Source organism: Megalobrama amblycephala, linkage group LG4, assembly GCF_018812025.1.
Source record: "Megalobrama amblycephala isolate DHTTF-2021 linkage group LG4, ASM1881202v1, whole genome shotgun sequence".
Taxonomy (NCBI): Eukaryota; Metazoa; Chordata; class Actinopteri; order Cypriniformes; family Xenocyprididae; genus Megalobrama; species Megalobrama amblycephala.
Window position 1 is genome coordinate 6,305,400 of NC_063047.1, and position 25,926 is coordinate 6,331,325.

The 25,926-nt window shown below is 37.8% G+C and overlaps 2 protein-coding genes across 2 annotated transcripts in view; one reads left to right on the forward strand and one right to left on the reverse strand.

Moving 5' to 3' along the window:
* ophn1 (oligophrenin 1) overlaps positions 1-8,599 on the forward strand; it is a 41,197-nt gene extending 32,598 nt beyond the window's left edge. Inside the window, exons 22-24 of the mRNA XM_048187036.1 lie at positions 5,296-5,346; positions 7,993-8,032; positions 8,119-8,599. Coding sequence (XP_048042993.1) covers positions 5,296-5,346; positions 7,993-8,032; positions 8,119-8,130 — 103 coding nt within the window. The 3' untranslated portion in view covers positions 8,131-8,599. The remainder of the gene's footprint in view (positions 1-5,295; positions 5,347-7,992; positions 8,033-8,118) is intronic.
* Positions 8,600-12,887: 4,288 nt separating this feature from the next.
* ar (androgen receptor) overlaps positions 12,888-25,926 on the reverse strand; it is a 123,617-nt gene continuing 110,578 nt past the window's right edge. Inside the window, exons 4-8 of the mRNA XM_048187037.1 lie at positions 22,637-22,915; positions 20,734-20,878; positions 19,916-20,046; positions 18,373-18,524; positions 12,888-16,706 (exon numbers count right to left, since the gene is read on the reverse strand). Of these exons, the coding sequence (XP_048042994.1) occupies positions 16,548-16,706; positions 18,373-18,524; positions 19,916-20,046; positions 20,734-20,878; positions 22,637-22,915 (866 nt within the window). The 3' untranslated portion in view covers positions 12,888-16,547. The remainder of the gene's footprint in view (positions 16,707-18,372; positions 18,525-19,915; positions 20,047-20,733; positions 20,879-22,636; positions 22,916-25,926) is intronic.

The following is a 25,926-nucleotide window of genomic DNA, read 5'->3' on the forward strand; positions in this document are numbered from 1 at the left end:
TTATGTGATTCTTTTGTCTTCTCAGGTGTAAATGGCCCATTATTCATGCAGATTCACGCCTCCACGCATACTGTGTTTCTTGACAAAAAGTGTCTTACAAAAACTAAATCAATATATTGTTTTATATGAAGGAATAGGCAGCATAATTTTTACATAATTCTGAAGCAAAAACTCTAGTCTACAACCTCCAATACCCAAAAGTCTTGTGAACACAGATTTAATATACTTTTTTTGTCCTTATTTCAGTGACTTAAGTTTTTTGTTTTTTCAATAACCACGCATAAACATTATTCCTTCAAAAATACAAACATGTACATACATGTTCCTCACATATTATTGTAGCCTAGTTTGTGCTGAATACAGTGTAATGACACTTTTGTCATTTATATGTTTATGAACAACTGAAAAAAGCACAAATGTCAGGGCATGTCAAAACTTCTCCAAGCCCCAAATCAGCCTCAGACTCCAGAGGGTTAAACGTATAAATTGTGTGTTTATAAAGCATATACAGTTGCATTTTTTTTCGAAAATGACAGATCGTTTCGCTAGATAAGACCCTTATTCCTCGTCTGGTACAGTTTAAGGGTGCTTTCACACCTGCCTCATTTAGTTCAGTTGAATCGTACCAGAGTTCGTTTCCCCCTTTGGTGCGGTTCGTTTGGGCAGGTGTGAAAGCAGCAATCGCACTCGGGTGCGCACCAAAAGCGGACCAAACAAGCGTACCGAGACCTGCTTGAAGAGGTGGTCTCGGTACGCTTTCAAACGAACTCTGGAGCGGTTCGCTTGAGATGTGAAAGCAATCCGACCCAGTTAACGGACCAACGAACCAAATGATGTCATAATTCATAACGGGAAATTTGATATAAAAAGCGGTAGTGTCTGATTCTGTGAGTGAGCACATTATTTACCATAGCTGAAAACCAACGAGCGCCTCTGTTGTGTATTTGCACTTCTCTGTGCGAGAATGCTGTCCCGACAAAGCCTTTCCCCGCTCTGCTTCATTATAAAATGTATATGGTCTCTCTCGACACACTGACAACAGTTCGCCTACTACTAGACAGCGCTGGGAAACCATACGGACCGAGAGAGAAAGAGAGAGAGCGCGTTTGAATTTGCCGCAGCATTAATATATGTAGTATAGGCTAATTTAAAAGCGGGAAAGACGGCTACATTTATAAAGTGTTTGCGTGTGTCTCGACAGTTACAAATAAAGCCACAATAAACTCATGGAGCGAACTTAATCATTATTTTGATGGCTGACACAGAGAAAATTCTGACCAATAAGAGGACAGTTTTACTCGCATGTGACTTGCCTAACGCATTTTGGTACGCTTTGAAATGTTGCTATGTGAAAGCGAACCGAACTAGGAAAAAAAAGCAACATTGTAACAAATTTAGTCCCTGTTTCGGAACAAAACAAGCGATCCATAGGTGTGAAAACACCCTAAAGCCCTTTGAAGCTGCACTGAAACTGTAATTTTGACCTTTAACCGTTTGGAGGCCTTTGAAGTCCACTATAAGGAGAATAATCCTGGAATGTTTTCATCAAAAACCTTAATTTCTTTTCGACTGATGAAAGAAAGACATGAACATCTTGGATGACATGGGGGTGAGTAAATTATCAGGAAAATTTTATTTGAAAGTGAACTAATCCTTTAACTGCAGGGATATTACCTAGAAAATGCTACAGTTATTTTAATGATTCACAGGTAAAGGTCAATTCAATGGCATTTATGTCCTCCTCATTAACAAAATCGTTTTCCATCTGTGTAAACTTAAAACTTCTGTGACTAAGGGACTGAATTCTTATTCAAACAATAACAAACAAAAACAACATTTCAGTTTTTATTTTTTAACAATAAATTCTGGAATACAAAAAAACATTACATTTCTTTTCTGATAGACACATTTACATAATATTGAGTTTCAGTGTTTAGAAATACAAATGTCCCAGAGAGCTCAATTTCAGTGCAGGATCTGCAGGGATTGAGTAAACTGAGAGATTTAGTAAAGCATCTGAATCCTTTTGCAAGCTACTGTAAATATATACAGCAGATTTTATTTATATAAGCTGCTAATCTTGAATCAAGTATAAGTTTCTGCTTGCCAGATCCTCATAATTGCCATTCTACGAGCAGGAGCAGGGAGCAGTAATCTTAGATCAACTCCGAGTCTGAGAAAACATTGCCGTTTCAGCCACTGTGTCAAATGGTCTTGTGTCTTATCTAAGAAATGCTTCGATCAAATTTCTCCTGAAAACACACATACTCTCAAGCATACTGGCTCTATCATTCTTGTGTCAGACTGCAGAATGAGTTGATCTTTTTGTTGTTTTCACTATATTCTCAAGTTTTTTTTTCTCTCCTGAAAATGAGGTATGTGTATTTAGTTTGTTTACTCATTAGGGCCTAATTTCTAAAAGAGTAAATAAATAAATAAAATGTTTACAGAATATTTAAAAACCCTTAAGAACCAACTTGTAGGATGGTTAATACTAATGAAAAACATTTATACATGAATTAAAACAAATAATGTTTTAATTAAAATCTAAAAATAGCTTAAGGTGTTTGTGTTAAGGTGCAGTAATTAGTTAATGCAGTAATAATTAGCTGGAACAATAATTCTAATGGAGATCCTCACAAGTATAAGCACAGCTGTGTTACATCAGCAGAATTACTGGGAAAATTAAATAATTTTTAATATAGCTGATGGATAATGTGGCAAGACAAAAAAAACAATGCAAGATGTTTCTAACAGTTTTTTAGAAGACAAATGTATAAAGAACTGATTCAATCAGTATAGGCTATTGAGCTGAAGGTCACTGAAATGAAGCGCATTTCTTGTAAACTCACTGAAATACATAGCCTATATAATCATTTTTATAACAACTTTATAACCTGCACAGATAATAAAGTGGATGCACTGACGAACTTGAATGTGCTAGACAGCATGTTTAACTGTAAAGTAAAGTCTGGGACACACCATGCCAAGCCATATCGGTCGCCTAAGTTTTCCTGGTGTGTTCTGCAACGTTGGCTCTATTTGGATGCAGTCAGTTTTTTTGGGGCCGATTCAGCATGTAGAATCAGCGTTGGGTCGTTTTCCAAGTAGATATAACTGCAGACCAGAGATCTCCAAAATGGGGCGTGAACTCCAAAAGTGGGCCGAACCTTCAAAATGGGGCACGGTCTCTTCGTTGAAAGACTTTTACCGTTGGCTTTGGCTTCAGCCAATTTTCATTGACTTAAATTTAAAAAAAACTTTGTATATTAAAGCTGCTGTCCGTAACTTTTTTTTTTGGTTAAAAATGATCCAAAATAAATTTTTGAGCAAGTACATAACCAGCCAGTGTTCAAAACTATATTTCTGTACAGAAATTGAAATCTACAGGTAACGCTAATACACACTAAATACACATAGTCACGCTATGCTTATGTTGTTAACATTAACAAATTGAGAACAAATTATAACAATAATAATTTGCACGGTTTGACGTGATCCGAGCCAAGCAATCGTTAGATTTAATCACCATTTGCAGCGTGATTTATTGTAATGCTTTTTTCCCCTCAGTTGGTCAGAACAAAAGTAGCAGACATGTTACTTGTTCAGATGACATTTTCCGGTGAAAATTCTTACTTTGGTCATACATCAAGACTACAACCTGTGATTCCGAAGTACAGCATCCACAGCATCGTGGTGACTGACACCAAACATTAGATTCATCCGGTCTGAGGAGCCGTGCCGATGCACAACCCACGTAAAGATTATAATTCCGCAAATAACTGCAATTACAGTTTTCAAACAGAGATGGCAACAAAGAGGCGAAAATTACAGACTGCAGCTTTAAACATCGTTTCTAGTTGATCTAAAATAAAATATGCTATATAAATAAACATGCCTATATAAATAAATATGCCAGGTGAGAGAATGGAGTTTGAACCTCCGTTCAGTGATATAAGCGGGAATAACCCATGAGCTCTCCCACAAGCATTCCCAGCGCAGCGCGTAGGAAAGTTTTTCCTCTCTTGCATTGTTCTCAGCTATGGGGAAGTCCCAGGGCTTGATATTCGCAGGGTAGGAGTGGGTAGTGACACTGGTTGCAACTAAAAATGTCCAATTGTACGGTGAGGTCTGGTTGGGGGATTACGGAATGGCCCGGTTCGGCAATCTCATATCGCATAATCTTATAAACTGCTTATCTCCTGAACTGCAACTTTCTTTACCACACTATTCAGCGCCAAAATCTCACTGTGCAGAAAATTTCACTTGTTAAGGTTAGGGTCAGGTGTGGGGTAGGTTTAGGGGTTAGCATTTATGTAGGAAATCACAACAGCACTGTGATTGACATGACCAATAAAATCTTTGGAATAGACTCTGGGGCAGAGTTTGCGCTGAACTGGATTGGGGGGAAAAATTGTGCATGCGTGTCATGTGCCTGTCTGTCAATAGCGGGAAGCCACGGCCTACTTTGGAGCTCCCGCCCCGTTTTGGAGTTCCCATCCCCATTTGGAGATCACCAGGCTGCACTTATACCCTTTTCCGGTCGGGCGAGAGGGAGAACTCTGATTGGTTGTTCAGTTTAGTAAACGAGTCGAAGCACGAGAATAATAGCAAAACAGTGGGCAAACAAGTCAAGGCGGTACAGACAGAAGGCTGTTCTTATTTTACGTCATGTAGCCTACCTGAGTGTTCCTGGGTGAATGCTTAATATTAATGTGAGCCGAATGGAATATAGAAAGTGATCAGCATTAATGATATTTGAAACGGTAAGCATGCGCTGGTTTGTTTACGGTTTGTGTATCTGCAGCCTGCAGTGCTATCAACTAAAATAGAGTAGAATTTGATGTGACATAATACAAAAAGCATGACTAAAAAAAATTAAAATATTGCGTGTGTGTATTTGTGTGTTCTGTCTGTCAAGTATGCCATATATTCTTAACAGAAACAATGGGTTTTGTGTCAAATGCAAATATACATACACAGAGATTCAGTGCAGATGTCAGTACATGGCATCTTTTTGAGATTAACTGCAAAGAGTGACTCAGACCTACACGGCCACATTTTTATATTTGAGATTCACCATTCCAGCTTCGGTCTCAGAAGAGACTGTAATCTGTTCAAGCATGCTTGGAATATTTTTCACAGCTTGTAAATAAAAATATGAACATCATGTGAGAAATATGGACAAAATCATTCAGTTGAACTGTGTCTTATTATTTAGAATGATCTCAGTAGATGATTTCCATTCATTGTCAGAGATGGATTGATGTGTTCTTCTTTCTCTCTTTTCCATAGTGTCGCCTCCAAAACCAGATTTTTTGAGAACGCCTCCAGGCAGATGGGGAGGTACGTGTGTGTACGTGAGGGCATGAATCTGTGCATGTGCTGGCTCCGGAGTGTGTGTGTGTGTGTGTGTGAACCTTTCATTGTTTTCAGCAGCTGCCTGGCCTCACTTATAGCGGAGCCAGTAAAACTCAATGAGCTTTTGATGTGGTGCTTTTAAATAAAGTTCTTTAATACAAGACCACATGCTGAAAGTCCTAGTGTTACAGACCAAATAACATCTGTACTAGACATACATCCGATCAGTTGTTTAGTCCTGCACAACAGTTTAGTTCAATCCTTTAAAATAAACAGCTACTCTAGAGCAGGTAATACGATCTACGTCTGGGAAAAGGGTAACATGCACATACTGATAAAACACACACGCTTACATTTGCACCTACAGGCATAGTAGCCTGATTTGAATGCTTTGGCTTAAAGGAACAGTTCATCCGAAAATAAAAATTCTGTCCTCATTTATTTATTCCTCATGTTATTTCAAGGCCTTTCTTTCTTCTGTTGACCACAACATGAGAAATTTTGAAGGACATTTTAGTCACTGCATGCAATTACAATAAATATGGATGTTCAAAAAGGATGTAAAAGCACCATAAAACTGTCCTAAAATTAGTCCATGTGACTCATGCGCTACTGTATACTCCAAGTCTTCTTCGTCATACAATAGCTTTGTGTCCGATTTAGCTGTCCTCTAACCCAGGTCCGGTTCATGAACAAACCATTCTTTTAAGTTGCATCTCTTCAATAAATCAGTTGACCTGAATCAGTATTTTGAATCTGAATCAGTGATCTGATCCCAATGAGTATTCCTGTAGCTCAAACCATAGATCATGGTGTTCGCAATACCAAGGTCATGGGTTTGATACCCAAGGAATACAACAACTTGAATTCAATGTAAGTAATTTTGGATAAAAGCATCTTCCAAATGCCTACATGTAAATGAAATTTTAAAAAATTAGTCTGATTCAGTTGTGATTCATCCTGTGACTCAAGTTCAATTAATTGAATATGGCGCATTAATCGTATGGACCATTTTTAAGGTGCTTTTTTGTACTTTTGGAGCTTGACAGTCCCTGGTCATAAATTGGACCAGTTTAATGGCATTTTTATATGGTGCTTTTGTGATTTTAGAGGCTTGAAAGCTCCGGTCTTCAGTCATTTTTATTGCATGAAAAAGGACGACATTCTTCACATTTCTCAGTTTGTTTCAAAGAAAAAAGTCAATAGGGTTCATTACATTATGACAGATTTTTTCATTTTTTGGGTGAACTATCCCTTTAAGGACAAGATTCAAATAAGGCTACTGTGTCTGTAAGATTTTCCTAGACACTACGGGAAAGTGCAGAGAAGTTAGATTAGTTTTGCAGTCAGAAGCGAGCTACTTCTCAGATATCAGGTTTTGTGTGGACAATATGTGGACGTTTGTAATCTAAAATCAGTAAGGCTGATCTTTTACTGAATTCTGAATTATGAAGTACGAAATGATGAGTGGTTTGGCATGTTTGGCTGCCTGTTTGAGTTTAGGAGGATTCTTTTCACTGCTCATGACTGCACTCCAAGCCAGCACACACACTCGCGTAGTTCAAGTTCAAGGACTTTCAGAATGCTCGAACAGCTCCCAAAGGGAACTCTCAGAGGATACTAAGATAAAAGGTTTGACCAATCCAAAGCATCAAAGTTAACAAAAATGAACGTCTGTAACGAAGCACCACACCCCGTTCATTTCAGGAGCCTGCCCAGCGCTCGCTACGCAGGTGCCCATAATTCGTGTGCATAAAATCTAATGATGATGGTGCATGTGACAATGACATGTTAAAGGAGTAATTCAGCCAAAAATGAAAACTGCCATCATTTACTCACCCTCCTGTCATTCCAATCTTGTATGCTGTAAATTTAATTGAAATACAAAAGGAGGATTTTGAGGACTCTGTATCTCCCATACTATGAGATCATGGGCTATCAAGTTCCAAAAATGACCAAGTAAGTGGTACGCCTCGCCAAAGACTTTAGTTATACTAAGATGGTGCACTCATATTTCTATGAATTGGAGAAAGTGCAACATGCAATATGGCGGAATAAGCCCCACCTTCTAAATAAAAGAGCCAATCACCAATTGGTAAAATCATCACATCACCGCAGCTGCCGTTAGAAGCTCTGAAATAGAACTTAGGACTGCACATTGGCTGGTCCAGCCTCAAATATAAGATTTTTAATGCTATTTGAGCATAGTAAACAAGAGATAAGGGACAGTTCATGTCAGATTTTGTTGGTGATTTGAAATAATATTAGACCATATCATGAACATCAGTTGTCATTGGATCGAGCGTGTCTCGTGACCAAATTTTATTATGTCAAAACTGCACCATATTTACTTTAGAGTTATATGGAAAACTTTCATGGTGGTTTTAGGACCTTTTTGGATCTTGACAGCCTCATCCCTTTATACTGCCATTGTAGAGAAAACAGAGCAAGAAATAATGTAAATTTTGTCAATTTTCCACGAAAAAAACAAAAAAAAAACCACAGCTAACGGGTTTGGAACAACGTGAGTGTGAGTAAATAATGACTGAATTTTCTTCTTTGGGTGAACTATCCATTGAAGTTTCTGAAAAGAATTAATATAATAACATCTTACTGTTTTTTGTCCTCCAGCTCCTCTCCAAATGCCTCAACTACAGCTTCTAGAGATGAGGTACGGCATGTTCTGTTGTCTTATTTTTATTATTAAAATAACCTATAGTGTTTATGCTCATTTCTGTCACTTGTTTTTCTTTGCAGAACACTAAATAGGAACTTCCTTCCAGTCACTGCTACAACTTGTGAAGCATTGTCTTGTGGACCAATTAACACATGTCAGCGTTCAACAGACTGTGTGTGTGTCTGGCTCAGGCCGGAGTCTGGATGTGGTTTTGATAGATAAATTATTATTGTTACTGACAGAGCATAAAGGGGCTCCCCACAACCCCAGGTTTTTTTTTTTTTTTTTGTGTGTGTGTGTGTGTGTGTGTGTTGCACTGGGTACTGTTTTTTTTGTGCTTCACCGCCAATGTTTGCACTTGCTTACTTTGTTGTAAAACTAAGTCTTTGATTCTTGCTTGGATCAAAGAACAAAAAGAAAGCAATTCATTTTTTTTCCCCTTTCTTAAACATTTTGACCTTCCTGCACACAATAGGGAGAACTCCCTCCCATTCTCTCATTCATTGTGTCTCTCAATGTCTCCCCTTCTCTCTGACCTACTATAAAAAGAAACCGATAAGACTTCGGGTTTACAGTCTCACTCTACAGACGCACTACAGACTTCACTTTAAGAGTGATAGAAGGTGGTGCACCCCAAACTTATTTTATAATATTCAGAATCAACACTAATCATTATTTAATTACGCAGAAGCTGAACATGCTTCTAATAATTATCTGTTATTACTCAGTAATTAGTAACTGGAAAGAGATGAATGACCTGGGTGCTGGTTTTAAATATTTCTGACAAACAGAATAGCTACTGTAATTGCAAACGGCTTCTCCTTTTATCTGTTATGACATGCTTGTGTTCCTACAGCAAATCAAAAGGTACTGAGGATTTTTTTTACTTTAAATAGTTCACAGAGCAAAGTACTCTTCAATAAGCTTTTCTCTCCCCTTCGCCCTCCCACCCCCCTTTCTTCTTCTTCTTCTTTTTTTTTTTTTTAATTTTCTGCCAACCCATCAGTTTCAATATTGAGGTTAAAGGGTTAGTTCACCCAAAAATGAAAATTCTGTCATTTATTACTTACCCCCATGCTGTTCCACACCTGTAAGATCTTTGTTTATCTTTGGAACACAAATAAAGATATTTTAGCTGAAATCCGATGGCTCAGTGAGGCCTTCATAGGGAGCAATGACATTTCCTCTCTCAAGATCCATTGATGTACTAAAAACATATTTAAATCGGTTCATGTGAGTACAGTGGTTCAATATTAATATTATAAAGCGACGAGAATATTTTTGGAGCGCCATAAAAAAACAAAATAATGACTTATTTAGTGATGGCCGATTTCAAAACACTGCTTCAGGAAGCTTCGGAGCACAAATGAATCTGTGTCGAATCATGATTCAGATCGCGTGTGAAACTGCCAACGGCTGAAATCACATGACTTTGGCGCTCCGAACCGCTGATTCTACACACTGATTAATGTGCTCCGATACTTCCTGAAGCAGTGTTTTGAAATCAGCCATCACTAAATAAGTCGTTTTTTTTTTTTTTTTGGTACACCAAAAATATTCTCGTCGCTTCATAATATTAATATTGAACCATTGTGCTCACATGAACTGATTTAGATGTGTTTTTAGTACCTTTATGGATCTTGAGAGAGGAAATGTCATTGCTCCCTATGAAGGCATCACGGAGCCATCAGATTTCAACTAAAATATCTTAATTTGTGTTCCGAAGATTAACGAAGGTCTTACGGGTGTGGAACGGCATGAGGGTAAGTAATAAATGACAGAATTTTCATTTTTGGGTGAACTAACCCTTTAACCTCACTTTTAAGTATCAAAGTTTGACTGAAACATGAACCTTTATCTGTTTTTTTGGTCAGTGTGAATCTTCAATGTGAAAGCTAAAGATTTTAAGTCTCATCCTCACTCAATCACACACAATTGTGAATGTGGAAATGGAAATGTACTGTATATGTCAGTATGTTTTTGGTACTTCAAAAAAATGTAGGTCACTTCAGGCAGGTTTGGGATGAGCTCAGTTTCAGATTTGAAGCAGATTGAGATGCATTCCTATGTATTATTGTTATTTTTATTATAAAGCTTCAAATTTGCAGTTGATATTTTATGTAATTTTTGTAAATAATTTAATGCTGTTCGTCAGATTTTCTAAGGGTGCGTTCACACTTGGCATGTTTGTTTCGATTAAAATGAACCCTGGTGCGATTGCTCGGTTAGTGCGGTTCATTTGAACATGTGTGAACGCTGCCATCCGAACCCTGGTGCGCATCAAACAAGCGGACCTAGACCGCTGAAAAGATAGGTCTCGGTCCGCTTCCAAACGAACTCTGGTGCGGTTCGAATGATATATGAACGCAACACGGACCAAAGACATGTAAACTAAACAAAACAGGAAGACGAGACCCAAAAAGGACAGAATCCTCGCGCATGTCGGTTTTTCTTGTCACAGTCGCGAGTTTGCCCATCACAGACAAAAGACGCGCGTCTCCACGTAGCAGATCGCTTGTGTGTGACGGATGGATTCCCGCCGCTGTTTTGACTACTTTACACATTTTGTAAGCTCTTCACGAGTTTCCAGCTGGCCAAAATACCATCACATAGAGGCAAAGTGCACACAACGAGCGCATTTACCTCAACACACAGCATTGTTTTGGATGTTCGGTAAGTTTTGTCTCAAAATACGTCATATGAATGTATCCCTATGCCTTAAGGTTTCGCTATATTTTGGTTCGGTGATAAAATTGCTAATCAGACCAGGACTAAATGTTTTTTTTTCCTTCTTTGGTCCGGACCAAACGAACCGAACTACAAGTGTGAGCGCACCCTTAGTCTTCGTAACTGTCACTTAACCCTGTTTGTTTTTTCAGTTAAATGTACTGCTGCAAGAAAATGCAACTTTATATACAAACCCGATTCCAAAAAAGTTGGGACACTGTACAAATTGTGAATAAAAAAAGGAATGCAATAATTTACAAATCTCATAAACTTATATTTTATTCACAATAGAATATAGATAACATCAAATGTTGAAAGTGAGACATTTTGAAATGTCATGCCAAATACTGGCTCATTTTGGATTTCATGAGAGCTACACATTCCAAAAAAGTTGGGACAGGTAGCAATAAGAGGCCAGAAAAGTTAAATGTACATATAAGGAACAGCTAGAGGACCAATTTGCAACTTATTAGGTCAATTGGGTATAAAAACATGATTGGGTATAAAAAGAGCCTCTCAGAGTGGCAGTGTCTCTCAGAAGTCAAGATGGGCAGAGGATCACCAATTCCCCCAATGCTGCGGAGAAAAATAGTTGAGCAATATCAGAAAGGAGTTTCTCAGAGAAAAATTGCAAAGAGTTTGAAGTTATCATCTACAGTGAATAATATCATCCAAAGATTCAGAGAATCTGGAACAATCTCTGTGCGTAAGGGTCAAGGCCGGAAAACCATACTGGATGCCTGTGATCTTCAGGCCCTTAGACGGCACTGCATCACATACAGGAATGCTACTGTAATGGAAATCACAACATGGGCTCAGGAATACTTCCAGAAAACATTGTCGGTGAACACAATCCACCGTGCCATTCACCATTACCGGCTAAAACTCTATAGGTCAAAAAAGAAGCCATATCTAAACATGATCCAGAAGCACAGGCGTTTTCTCTGGGCCAAGGCTCATTTAAAATGGACTGTGGCAAAGTGGAAAACTGTTCTGTAGTCAGACGAATCAAAATTTGAAGTTCTTTTTGGAAAACTGGGACACCATGTCATCCGGACTAAAGAGGACAAAGACAATCCAAGTTGTTATCAGCGCTCAGTTCAGCGCTCTGATGGTATGGGGTTGCATGAGTGCGTGTGGCATGGGCAGCTTACACATCTGGAAAGGCACCATCAATGCTGAAAGGTATATCCAAGTTCTAGAACAACATATGCTCCCATCCAGACGTAGTCTCTTTCAGGGAAGACCTTGCATTTTCCAACATAACAATGCCAGATCACATACTGCATCAATTACAACATCATGGCTGCGTAGAAGAAGGATCCGGGTACTGAAATGGCCAGCCTGCAGTCCAGATCTTTCACCCATAGAAAACATTTGGCGCATCATAAAGAGGAAGATGCGATAAAGAAGACCTAAGACAGTTGAGCAACTAGAAGTCTGTATTAGACAAGAATGGGACAACATTCCTGTTCCTAAACTTGAGCAACTTGTCTCCTCAGTCCCCAGACGTTTGCAGACTGTTATAAAAAGAAGAGGGGATGGTAAACATGGCCTTGTCCCAACTTTTTTGAGATGTGTTGAAATTAAAAATCAACTTATTTTTCCCTTAAAATGATACATTTTCTCAGTTTAAACATTTGATATGTCATCTATGTTGTATTCCGAATAAAATATTGAAATTTGAAACTTCCACGTCATTGCATTCTGTTTTTATTCACAATTTGTGCAGTGTCCCAACTTTTTTGGAATCAGGTTTGTGTATATATATATATATATATATATATATATATATATATATATATATATATATGAAGTGTGTTTTATTCTTATTAAAGTAAGCTGTACGTAAAAGTCAACCCAGAGTAGAAATAAATCTATACAATGAAATAGCCTCACGATAATAATCAATAAATGATTGGGAGGAGAACGTACCTTTGGAATCCAGTTACATTAAAACAGCTGTACATCAGTCAAAATCTGAAGTGCAAAAAACATTGTGGCCTTAAGAGGTTAGACACGCTCCCACCACAAAAATGTTTCGTGTGCCCAGTTGCTTTTGCATGAATTTCAGATCCATCTGATTCAGGGCATGCCTCACAAAAAAGTTGCAGAACAGGACTTTCAAGATTTTAAAATGTTTTTTATTGAATTGAAAGCGGTAAAACACAAACCCAATTTACACAGGCTCTACACAACAGGAATCAGAGCTTGTCTGATAAGCGATTTTCCATACGAGTAGAAATCAGTTCGTAAACTGAAAAAAAAAAAAAAAAGTTAACAACTGTCAATACGACACTACATAGCAGTACTAAATAACCTGCGAAAGGCATGCATGCACAGACACACACCCACTCACACATACAACTGCTGTAAAAAAAGACTATAAAGTTACAAAGATTTAAGTAACAAACATTGTTTAAGAAGCCAGAATTTCCTCTTCTAGTCATATAAAGCCAAACTACCCAGCTCCTCCAGGCGAAAAAAATATCCCATAACATCAGGAAAAGACAGGAATTATTCACACAGAGAAAACAGCTGTAAAAAAGCATTCGCAAATGATTAGTCGTGTAGTTGCTCGTATCAGCCAGCAAATAGTTAAAAAAAACAAGTCATCGTTACATATACGGGAGTTCTTGTATGGTTTACAAAGCTGAAAAAGGACATAAATAGATACAGCTCTTCCTACAAACATTTCATATGGTTTCATTAGCACATGTAGTGTCTGTAAACCAGTGTGGTGCTCTCGTTTCAGTTTAACTAACTCCTCATTTCAAGATACCATGCAATAATACTTTGCATTAGAAAGCCAAATTACTTTTCTCATCCTGGGGAAAATATATCAGTGAGAAATCATTTGTTAACATTTTTTTCCCTCCTTCTGTAATGAAAGATGAATTTTTAACCACAGGAAGCATCCTGGTGACATGCAGACTGTTATTAAGATTCTAGGTTCTTTTGTTTACATGAGATCAGAAACTGGTAGGATCCAAGAAAGCCTTTTGTCATTAACACAGGCCAAATGCAATATTTTGCAACTGAAACCCGAAAATCTTTCATCCCCTTTTTTGTACCTATAAGGGTGTGAAGGAGAGCCTGCTAACAGATATGCTTTTCATATTGGCTGACACACCACACACAGTGACAGTAAATCCTTAAGACTTTAATTGAAATTGAAAACCAACAAAGATCTACATCATAGCTCATAAGAGATGTTAAGAAAGTCACAAATCAGCATATGGATCATCCAAGCGCAAGTTGGTTCACACATGCGGGGTGTTACATCTGGGTGTCGCTAAATGACATATTAGAAAAACTTTCCATTGTAAACAGACAATTACAGGACAGCAAGAGAGTGCGTCTCTCACAGAGTCGAGTGTGAATGAACTAGGCCTATATCTGTGTTTACATGCAAAATTCCGCCGGCTAATGAAAGACTTTGTGATCTGACTTTGGCTTTGGCTCCATCCTAAAGCGCTGTATGTTTGTGGTGGAAGTCATGAGCTCTTTTTTGGCAGGTTAAAAGTGCAGTTTGGAGTTCTGCAAATTCTAATGAGTGCTTTTGGGCCGTCTAAATGGGTAAACACCTGCGTGTAATTGCGCGGTGCTCGGTGCTGTCAGCGTGGAAGAGCTGTCTCTGACAGCCTATTCTCTGCCTGGCACATTTAAACCATCAACATGCTCCGCGGCGACAAGAGCTTGAGCAGCTAAACCACATCTCGTCGTTTTAACTCGGCAGAAAACTCCCTGCTCTGCTGAAAGTACACCCCAGGTCACCCCAGGCCTGACAAAGACAACACAGCATCACGATTTTTGGGCTCTTTAAAGAGTAATCTACATACATAACGCTGCAGGCATTATTCAATCATTTAGAAACGGAGAGCGTGCGGAGGAAAAAGTTGACACGACGTCTAGAAAATACGAGCTTCGCAGGAGTATGAGGCAAGCGAGTAAAGATGTTCCTTTCTGACAGATAAATAGAAGATGCTTTAATTGAAGCGAAAGCGGAGTAAAAATACATATACATTTTTTTTTTGTCTTTCGTCTCATTTAACACCCTCGTGAATAAACAAGAGCTTTAGCACCTCTTGCCGTTGATTTGCGGCAGTTGATGGTGATCAAGATGTTTGGTACGAGTTTCTGATAAAATAACAGTACTGTCCAGTGTCATCACATACGCATAGCTCTTTTTTATTTTTTTTATTTTTTTATTTTTTATTTTTAAAGCTGTGTACCATTAAAGCATGTTTTGGTATTCTAATGAGCTCGTTAAAAGAGCGAGTTAAGCATGTTATTACTTATTGCTAGTGCGGAGAAATACAAATCCCTTAGTGGCACTTAATATAAAGGAAATAGAGGAAACTGTACGGTTAAACTATTGACTACATCCATACATTAGCACATAGAAAGATTGAAAAGAGCCACGCTTAACTTTTACATATATATACACAAGAACATCACCTTGCCAATTCTTCCATTAAGGACAGTGAGGCGAGAGAGAGAGAGAGACTTCATAAGAGCATTATGGGAAACAGTCCCGTTTCCTAACAATATCCATTTAGCTTACTGGAAATGCAGTTTAATTTTTTGAATATCTAGGGCTTTAGCATGCAATTATTTGTTTGTTGTTTTGTCATAATATTAAGACAGCATGCATAGATTTATATTTATGTATATATTTGAAGATGCTGACCCAGGCATTGCTGTGTTTATGTTCTATGTACAAACTGTCAACATTATACCCTAAAACCTGCACTGAAATGTCCAGGTTATAAAAAAGGGCACTGAGCCTCATCTTAACAAAAGTCTGCAGTCTAGAGGAGGCAACTCTTGATGACTGAGATGTTTTTCCAGCGTTCTGTCCTTTCGTATTCGTGGCAATTTACAAACCCAACTGTAACAGATTTTTAATTGAACGGAAAAGTCACAAATTGTCTGAACATTCCGAATGAATGATGCCTTTTAAAAAGCTTTTATAAAGAGCTTCTACATTTCATAAGAAATGAATGAAGCACTTGTTTTACAATCAATAAACTAATAAGGCAGGGAGGAGACCGATGGCCAGCCTGTTGTACTGAATTCCATACTGTTTTAATACTACAGTACTGTATTTAGTAGTGTGTTGCTCTAACTAACAAGAGTAAAATTCACAAGCGAAGAGATTCGTCTTGGTTTTCACTATGTTCGTATGTATTTCTCTATGCATGCAGCTTTGATTTATCCTGATCTCTCAAGTCACAGACAATAAATGAAACCTTTTTATCCCACGATGCATAGTGGGTCAAGGCAGGTCACACTCTGATAGGGATCTGTGTAATGTCCTTTTTTCTTTTCTTTTTTTTTTTGATTAAGGGCTCAGATGAAACTTCAGTGTGATATTTTTTTCAGCGTCTCCACCGGGCAACACACTGTAACTCTTGAAGGATAACTGCTGGTCGAAAGAAAGAACAAAACCATGCTGTCAGTTTGAGAAAATGAGCTCAAATGATCTCTGAGGAGAAGATAGACAACTGTAATGATGTAATGGTTTTGCTACTTTTCAGGGCCATTTTTCAAAACCAGGGATACGAGACTGATATAGAAAGGGAGGGATGAGGGAGGTTAGAGTGAGAGAAAATCAAAAAAAAAATCAGTATTGTTCAGTCTCATCACTCGATTCAAGTCCAGATTAAAAGTGTCGCAGGCTGGTTTAGGCTGGATCAAACTGGATCAGGCCGAACAGACTGGCTCATATGGCCTGTGTGGGGTTGGTATAGATCGGTGGTTCAGGGGCGTAGTCTTGTCATTTGTGAAACAGTATTGGTTTAGACAGTCCGGCGAGGATCTTTGGCACCTGGACCGAGATTATTTCTGCAATCATTTCTGGAAAGCTGACCTTTGTGGGCAGGGACCGGGCTTGGACAAAGAGGTCAAAGGTGAACTGGTGCAACTTCTGAACAATCTGGGTGAGGGAGAGAAAAAAGAGGGGAAAGGAGAGAAAAGATTAAGAAAAAAAGGGAAAAACAAAAACTTTGCATATTTAATATATATTACAGGAAGAATTCACCAAGAATTAATTGTGCCTGACAATAGTGTTGTTATTTCTATGTGCTACCAGATTCACTGAAGGAATAATGCGAATCAGTTAAAGGGATAGTTCACCCAAAAATGAAAATTTGATGTTAATCTGCTTACCCCAAGGGCATCCAAGATGTAGGTGACTTTGTTTCTTCAGTAGAACACAAATGATGATTTTTAACTCCAACCGTTGCGGTCTGTCAGTCGTATAATGCGTGGCAATGGGAATTCCATCTATAAGAGTCAAAAAAACATGCACAGACAAATCCAAATTAAACCCTGCAGCTCGTGACGACACATTGATGTCCTAAGACACGAAACGATCGATTTGTGTGAGAAACCGAACAGTATTTATATAATTTTTTTACCTAATACACCACTATGTCTAATTGCCCTGCGCATCCGGTGTGTGAGGTCTGAATGCACTCTGATGTCTGACCTCACCAACCGGATGCACAGGGAAGTTGGACATAGTGGTATATTAGAGGTAAAAAAATTATATAAATACTGTTCGGTTTCTCACACTAATCGATCGTTTCGTGTCTTAGGACATCAATGTTTCGTCATGAGCCGCAGGGTTTAATTTGGATTTGTCTGTGCATGTTTTTTTTTTTTGCTCTTATAGATGAAGTTCCCATTGCCATGCATTATACGACTGACAGACGGCAACGGTTGGAGTTAAAAATCATCATTTGTGTTCTACTGAAGAAACAAAGTCACCTACATCTCGGATTCCCTGGGGGTAAGCAGATAAACATCAAATTTTCATTTTTGGGTGAACTATCCCTTTAACAGCACAATCATGGCCAAAAAATTTAATAAACTTTAAGCTTTGATCAATTCTATTCTGTTATGGACAATGCAGCAGACTACGACAATCGGGCATACTATACAGCGTTTGTACAGCATTCACCTGAACTGGTTATAATGATCTTCTCCATCATTTGATGAATTACTGCTACCATGATCAACAAAAAATTTTACTTAAAGGCCTAATTTATAAAATTCCTTTTACTGTCTGCTTTTAATGTATATTAGGCATTCCTATAGCTTGGAAAGTAGAGCATGGCGCTAGCAACAGCAAGGTCACGTGGGTTAAGTCCCAAGGGATGCATGAACTATTAAATCAATACCTTGAATGCAATCTATGTCGCTTCAGATCAAAGCATCTGCCAAATGCAAACAGCGCTGAGTATTGTGAATAAGGTGCATTAATAATAAGCTTAATTTACATAGAATGGTGTGTATGCGCTAGAAAGAATGACAGTGACTTCAGTTAAACACAGTGCAGCGCATTTAGCTCCTGGTTAAACTGGATTGCAGATTGTTAATTAATATGCTGGATCTTATTATTATCAAGGTTGAAAATAGTTGTGCTACTTTATATTTTTGTGGGAACCATGAAAGCATTTATTTGATATAGATTTTTTTTGTAACGATGTAAAAAAAATCTTGATCAGTTTACGCTATTAATTAATATTACTGACCCCAAACATTTGAACATTATGACATCATGTGTGTGTTTATGTATGTGTATGTGTGTCACTAACTGGTTGCAGTGAGTCCATCAGTCGGGTCAGCTGTTGGAAGCGTGTGGCACAGTTGGTCTTCCTGCCATAGTTGATTAAACGATCAAGCTCGTTTATATATGTCAGGCGCAGATCATCAAAATACTTCTGACTCTTCAGCCCCTCCACTGGAACTGCAGAAATAGAAATAAATACTTCCACCTGAACTTGCATACACTTGTCATATAATATTTTAATTGAAATACAGTGGTTTTGTGTGTTTGATTATTGCATTTCACTGTATAATATAAATTAGAAATTCACTACAAATAGGGTATAAAATAGTGACTAAACTGAAAATGTCACTTTTTCCATTGTCTTTTTTAACAAATGGTCAGTGAAAGGAAGTACTTAACCTCAAGGTCAAACTAAATATTATATGAGCTGTTTTATCTTCTGTTCGTGTTTTATATGAGGTTTGAAATTTTTGTGACTCTTTTATCAAAATGTAGGACAAAAAATACAGTTTAAAAGACTGATTTCAAGTTGATGATTTAAGACATTTCATCTGTTTACAACTGGCTACTTGTCAGGCTTGGCTCATTTCTTAGAAAAGTTTACCTAGCATATCTAATATATGTCACAACATAAAACATGGGAATTGTGCCTCTAATTATATATATGAAAAAATGTCATTAGGTGTTAACAGGGTGCAATTTGAAAAAAACAAAAAAACAAACCACAGACTATTTTTTTGGCAGTTGTTACAGAAACAATAAATATTTTAAATTGACCTTGAGCTTTTAAGTATAAGATAGATTAGATAGCTTTGATATTTGACCACTATTTATGATAATACTTAGTTACAATGACACTAATAATTCTTTATTTCTGCCAGAAATGCAAACTCGTGCCAAATCATTCAGTAGTTTGAATAGAATAACAGACACAAACCTGTTCTACACAACATACAAACTTTCAGTCCAAAAGTGCGCACATTTGGAGAAATATGTATCCTCGACACGTTTACCTCATATTTCTTGAAATATAATAAAACCATAATTTCTTAATGACTCGCAGAAAGGCCGATCCATCAGTCAATATTGCGTGATCATAATTCTCACATTACGGTGAAGGTTAACTTCTACGTTCTGTCTCATAATACATTTATGCATCAGTTTATTATATACAATATCTGCATTAGGTCGCAGTAGAGTGAGTTTTGAGCAGAAACATTGTATTAATCTCATACTGTCAATGAAATAGCACTGCGTGGACTGAAGCACGTGAACCAGGATCACAAATCCTCAGCAGGAGCTAATCCATTTCTGAGTTTATTGTTGTTTGTATTGTCATTTGTAATCTATTAATCTACATTAATATATTAATCTATTTCAGCCGTTTTACTTGGTGATGTGTGAAAAAATATTTTTATTTTGGTATTCACCCGTGGGGGATATTTTTTTTTAGACAGGCAAGGATACATAGACCCCCCAAATCGCACCCTTGGTGTTAATATCCATGAGTATTCTTGCAGAAAAATCTGTGTGTAAACATACACACACAGACACAGAGGTAGACTCACTGATGCTGAAGAGGAGTAGGGCCTTCATGCAGAGGAACTCTTCCTGTGTGACCTGCAGCAGCACAAACTCCTGCGAGAGGTGCTTCATCTGAACGCAGTGCTCGTACATGCTGGAGATATGCATCCTACGACTGACAGATAGGGGAATATTAATAGACACAGAGAGACAAACAAAGAAACATCTGTCAATTTCAGATGGCCTGCAACAACTTTCCATCCACTCATTACCATTCAGTACTGACTAATGCGTTCAGTTGTCCAATGACTCCAAAATCTCCTACTAAATGAAATGTATTTCATGCCTAAAACACAGTTTCCATCAGCAGTACTGGTATGGGATATGGCCAAGATGCATTTAGGAAGGAAGTCTTCTATTTCAGATATTGGTGAAAGGCCATTGAGTGCATGTGAGCCCCCCAAAAATCCAATCTCTTCTGGGATTGTGTTTTTGACAAAGATCCTCCACACCATAATAAGCCAGCAGTAAATTATAAATGAATCTTGGAAGTCTCCACAATGAGACTGCTATTGTGTGCATGAAGTACAAGATATGTACCTGCTCAACAGGGAGAGAGAGAGAGAGATATAGAGAGATGGAATAAGGCAGAGAGAGGGCCGCTGAGGAGAAATGAAAGAAAAATGAGTTTGAGGAAAGATGGATTAGTACATTTACAAGACGAACAAATGGACAGAAGAAGAAAATGGAATGAGGAAGAGAAAGAGAGGGGAGGCAACAATGCAAAACACAGATGGGTGCCGGACAGAAAAGAAAACAGGCAAATAAGAGCAGGGCGAATGTGAAAGAGAATAAGACTGACTCATTGAAGACGAGGTCCGGAGCAAAGTACAGCATCCGCGCATTGGCGTTCTTATAGGATCTCCAACCCAGAGCAAAGACCATCACTCCCATCCAAGTGTGTTGTATGACTGTCATCTGATCATCCACATGCAGGTTACGGAAACCTGAGAGATGGGAAGAGACGGGATAGATATTTGTGGTTTGTGTTTGCTGCCTATGGCAGTTTGTCAGCTGCATGGGCACTATTTTTTCAGACCAACTTAATTTATGACTCTATTTCAATTCCGCCAGCTCAAGCTATGAATCAGATTTCATCTGACGTTAGAAAAAATATGCATGCCTGAACTGAGGATTTTTTGTACATCGACTTTAACCAAGCGATACTGAGTTTGTAGAAGATTAGGCCGCATACTGTATGCACTGCTCTCAGGAAACAAAGGGGAAACATGCTGAACGTTCCTGGGCTAAAACTTGATCTCACTTTCACCTGAACAGATTTATCATTGGCTTCAGTGCAGATTAAAATGCCAGGCCTTACAGTTTTATTATTGCTATCAATAAAAGGACATTTGAGAACCGCAACCAATCACATCAACCTGATTCCATCAACCAGTCACACGCTGTCACACTATGAGGTTCAAAAAATTGTTTGTGTCAAGACACACCCCTTTCCCTCCTGCTATTTTTTAATGGTTTGTCATAGTTGCATTTTACATGGGATTGAAGTCTGCCTTTGCTTTTTTCAAAATGTCCTTTATCAAAGCTATTAGAGTGAAGTAGATTACACAACACTTACTGTCAAGCCTTTCAATTGGAAATACAAACCATAATTACATCACAGTGAAAAAAAATAACCAAATCATTTCCCTGATTTTAATCAACAGGCAGGAATTTCATCTCATTCTTATATTATTCTGTCATATTTTTTTTTTATTTAGTTTCTATATATTCTGCTTTCAAATGTATTCATATGTTAAAAAAAACAAAAAAAACAACAACTTTATATCATTTATATCATTCTCAATTTGAGATTTTAAAATGTTTGGATTCAAATATCCAAAAGACACTAGAAAAATGTTAGATATTTTGTTGACATGTGTACTTACATTATCCCAATGTTTAAATCCAGAGAAAACTAATCATGTTTTAATAGCTCAACACAGTAAGTCTTATTGTTTAAATCTTGTTTTCTTGATTTACCTGCCGAGCAATCACAGAGTAGCACTGTAACAACTTTCGAAACACAAATATATCTAATATGATAAAACAGAGCTGCTTTACCCCACATACGCTTGACCGGAAGAAGCGGAAGCGGCGAGTGCGACATAATAAAAGTTCCACTGCTCTCAAGACGTGTGTCGCGCTCGTCTCACATGAGCAATCGCTCCAGTGGCCTCATTTCTGCTCGAACAGCACTTGCGTATATATAAATAAAGTGTTTGGTTGCATCACATGACACTTTACAACCTGTACTAATCTTGTCTTATCATAAAAAGTGAAATGATCTAATGTTTTAAGAGCCTTATTAACCTTGACAAAGTCATGAGGGTCTGCAGGGGTCCTCTCTGTGATTTCATTTGCTGTTTTATGTTTTTATTTGTTGCACCACAGGACTCTGATTTGGTAGAAAAAAGTTTTTCAAATAATTATGAGCAGTGTTGTTAAAAACTTTTTTCAAAGAAATAAAAATAAAAGAATATACCAAATTACTTAAAACTATAAAGAAATGTAATTGTTTTTGAAGTGTATTCTGTTAATGAGGCTTTTTGCTCATTATAATATCCTGACCTTTTGTAACTATTGTAAAATTATTATTTGTTAATATATATTTTAAATAAGCTAATAGATTAATAATTCTTTTCTAACAAAAAAAAAAAAAAAAAAAAAAAAAATGTTATGACAATTTGACGTGCTTAAATTACCTGGAAGTCCTTTGGCCCATTTCACTACCTTGACAAGTTGCCTCTCTCCCAACTCGTTAAGGCTGGTGAGGAGAGCGGCCGCCGAGTCAGGCTGAGCGTGATCGTGGCCGGCGTTCACCACCTCTGGCTCGATGGCCTCCAGGATGTTCAGGAAGATCAGCTGCGAGTGGAACGTCAGGCTGGGCTTGGGCGACAGGCACTGGACTGTCTCTGACGGGCCCTGAACGCAGCCAACCTCCTCCGGACCTTTCATCTGTCCAATCTTCCTCAGCTTGCGGGCTGCGGCACAGAACAAAAGCAAAATACTGTAATAAACAGAGTGGGAGTATTGCTTTGTAAATTCAACCTCCACAAAAAAACATTATCAATCTTGAACACATCTTTATTTTATCTAGCACATATTATTTAGAAGCCAATGAACCAGGTGGTCTCTGAATAATGAGGCTGGCATGATCCTATTTCTGTTCTTGAATATCTCTATTATACAACAGAGGATTAAACCTACACTGCAGCAGGTAGTCTCTATGCCACATTATCTTCTGCCAGTCAGCACAAAGAAAGATTACTTGCTGCAAAACACACCTGAGACAATGTGCTTTTCCCTCGACTGACATTACAACAAAGGACCTGACAGGATTAGCGTAACTGCATTGATGTATTTCAGTAACGTGGAGCAGAAAGACATTCATGAGTGCAAAACTTGCATTGTTCTCCTAATACTTGCGGATGTGCATTCTTTCACCAGAAACACCCATCTTCCGCTCTCTTTTAACTATGCACTACAGATTAAAACCATCTGTATTCTGAGGCTGCTGCTAATAATGTGAATGAAATGAAGATGTAAATATGCGTGTGTGAGAGAGTTTATGAGCGATTTAATTAGTCGCTACAGTAGCAACAGTTTTGCTTCTGCTCCAGTGAGTGCCTGCGGCTTCGTTATGATTCTTAACACTCACGGTCTTCACTCTGAATTATAAATCAGAGATGCTCATTATTCAATGGGCAACGTTAGGGTGAGGAATGAAAGACTATCAGTTGAGATGATTTACAACTCTTTAATGGTGCATTACAGACACCGATCCAAAATGGAAAAAAAAACAGCCTCTATTAAAAAACAAAAAAGCCAAAAAAACAACTTGAAGCGTTTGTGAGGCCGCTGATTTAAATGCCTAAAAAGCTCTTCATTGCTGGCTAAGAGGACAAACTCAAGTGAAAATGACAGAGGTGAAAAATCCCCACAAAAAGAAGGCTCCAATTTTGCTGACGAGAGACAGGAGCCTCTCTGCTTGTGGTCTAATATGAAGTGTGGTAAAGCGACAGAGAAGGGGAGAGAGTAAGATTACAACTTTATCCTGAGGTGGTTTACCAAAAGCCTATGGGTTTACGGTAAACTTGTGGAAAGGTGCCAAAGATGCCACCATCGTGATTCTCTCTTCAAAACACACATCTGCCTGCCACCCCAGCAAATACAAGAAAAAATATAATGTAGATGGCAAATACCACAAAAGCTGCTGCTGAAAAATGCTGTCTCCTGTACCTTCAGTATGTAGTAGAACTGAGATCTAAAGCTTATATCTGTGTTTGCTTCAGCTTCAAATAGGCTGTAGACAGACTGAAAATTGTAAGAAAGTCCTATAATTTTACATATTCTGTAATATTCAGAGTGCGGACTGTGGCACATACACCAATCGGGTTCTGCACTGCGATGGCTTTAGATGGCAATTCAAACAAGCGTAAGTCCATATCCAGTACTCTTAAAAAGATAAAGAAAGTCCGGCCATGAGAGAAGATGCAACATCCTTTTATCTCTAAAGTGAAACTGTGACTCCTTTGGGTGAAATCAAAACTTTCAAATCATCTAACGGCGTTTCTCTGAAGGTGCATTAATACTTGGGTAAATGGCGTTGCTGACAAAATCCTCTTAGACTTGGAAGAGTAAATGGTCGAACGAGGTGAATGTGTTAAAATTTTACAGATGAGTGAGAAGCCAGCGCTCAATAGCGAATGCAGTAGATAAGTGAACAGTTTACCGTCATTTGAGAGAAAGCGTTTTGTTTACGAGTTTTGGCATTCCGGGCTCCGCTCAGAATCTGTAAAAAAGTTTTGACTGATGTGAACTTTAAGCCATAATGACAGATTTGTGCATAAAGACTCACAGGCAGAAAAACAGTTTTAGGACTTTTTGGCAACTGTAAGTAACTAGATGCTATAAGTTTTCAGTCTTAAAAGTTGTTTAAACATAGGCATGAAGTGACAGAACCATTTGTGAGAATGAACAAAGTAACAAATTAAATAATAAACAAAGAACTCTGGAATACTTGTTTATGGAGAAATGTGATTATAAGCTAAAGAAAGTCCCTGCTTTGAAATTGTTGATTTTATTATGAAAAAATTCATTCATTTAATGTGGTGAGCTTGTTTAATGTGTGGTATGTTCAAAATAAATCTCTTAATTCTGCCAAAAACTGTTAACCTTTAGAGGCCAATCTAGAAACAATAATTATATACTTTGCAGAGGCTAGGTAAGGTTATCACAACTTTGGAGTATGTGCGATTATTTGCAAAATTATGGCTGATTACATTACACCAGGGACTCATTATTTCAGAGCTCTTTACTAATGAAGACAACAATAACAACATACACAACCACAAAGAAGAGAAAGGAAGAGAAAAAGAAGAGTGCTAGCATGACAATATGTGGAAGCGATGCATTAAGTTGTAAATTGACCCACGGTGTCATTTGAGTCTGAAAGGTGAACTATTCAAGTGCTTTTACAGAGACAGAATTCAAACGTGTCAGGGAAGAGGGCTGGGGCAATCCGCTTGTCCGCTACCATCTGCTCTGTTCAGTAGCTCGGTTACCACAAACAGATGTGCGACAGTTTTACAACCACACTTGTATGCTGTCTACTATTTGTTTTTGTCAACAGAAACAGGACGATCAAGGCTTCAGTTGCACCACTAAACATTTAACAAATGAACAAAACCAAATAAACCCTAAAAACTAACCAAATAATGCACAGTGTAGATGTAAATAGATACTGTTTTTTAGGATTTTTTTCACCTTTATTGTGTGAATACTGATTGAGGTCTATATACTTAAACTAGTAAAAAAGATATAAAATAAATACGTTCTTAAAAGATTTTTCTCATTATTTGGTATTTTGATTTTTGTACTTGTCTATATCTTTTGTGTTTGCATTTTAATTTCATCAAATGCAATGTGAAAATACTACTGAATTAGATATATAGACGACACAAAATGATAAAAAGGAGCATTGAAAAATGAC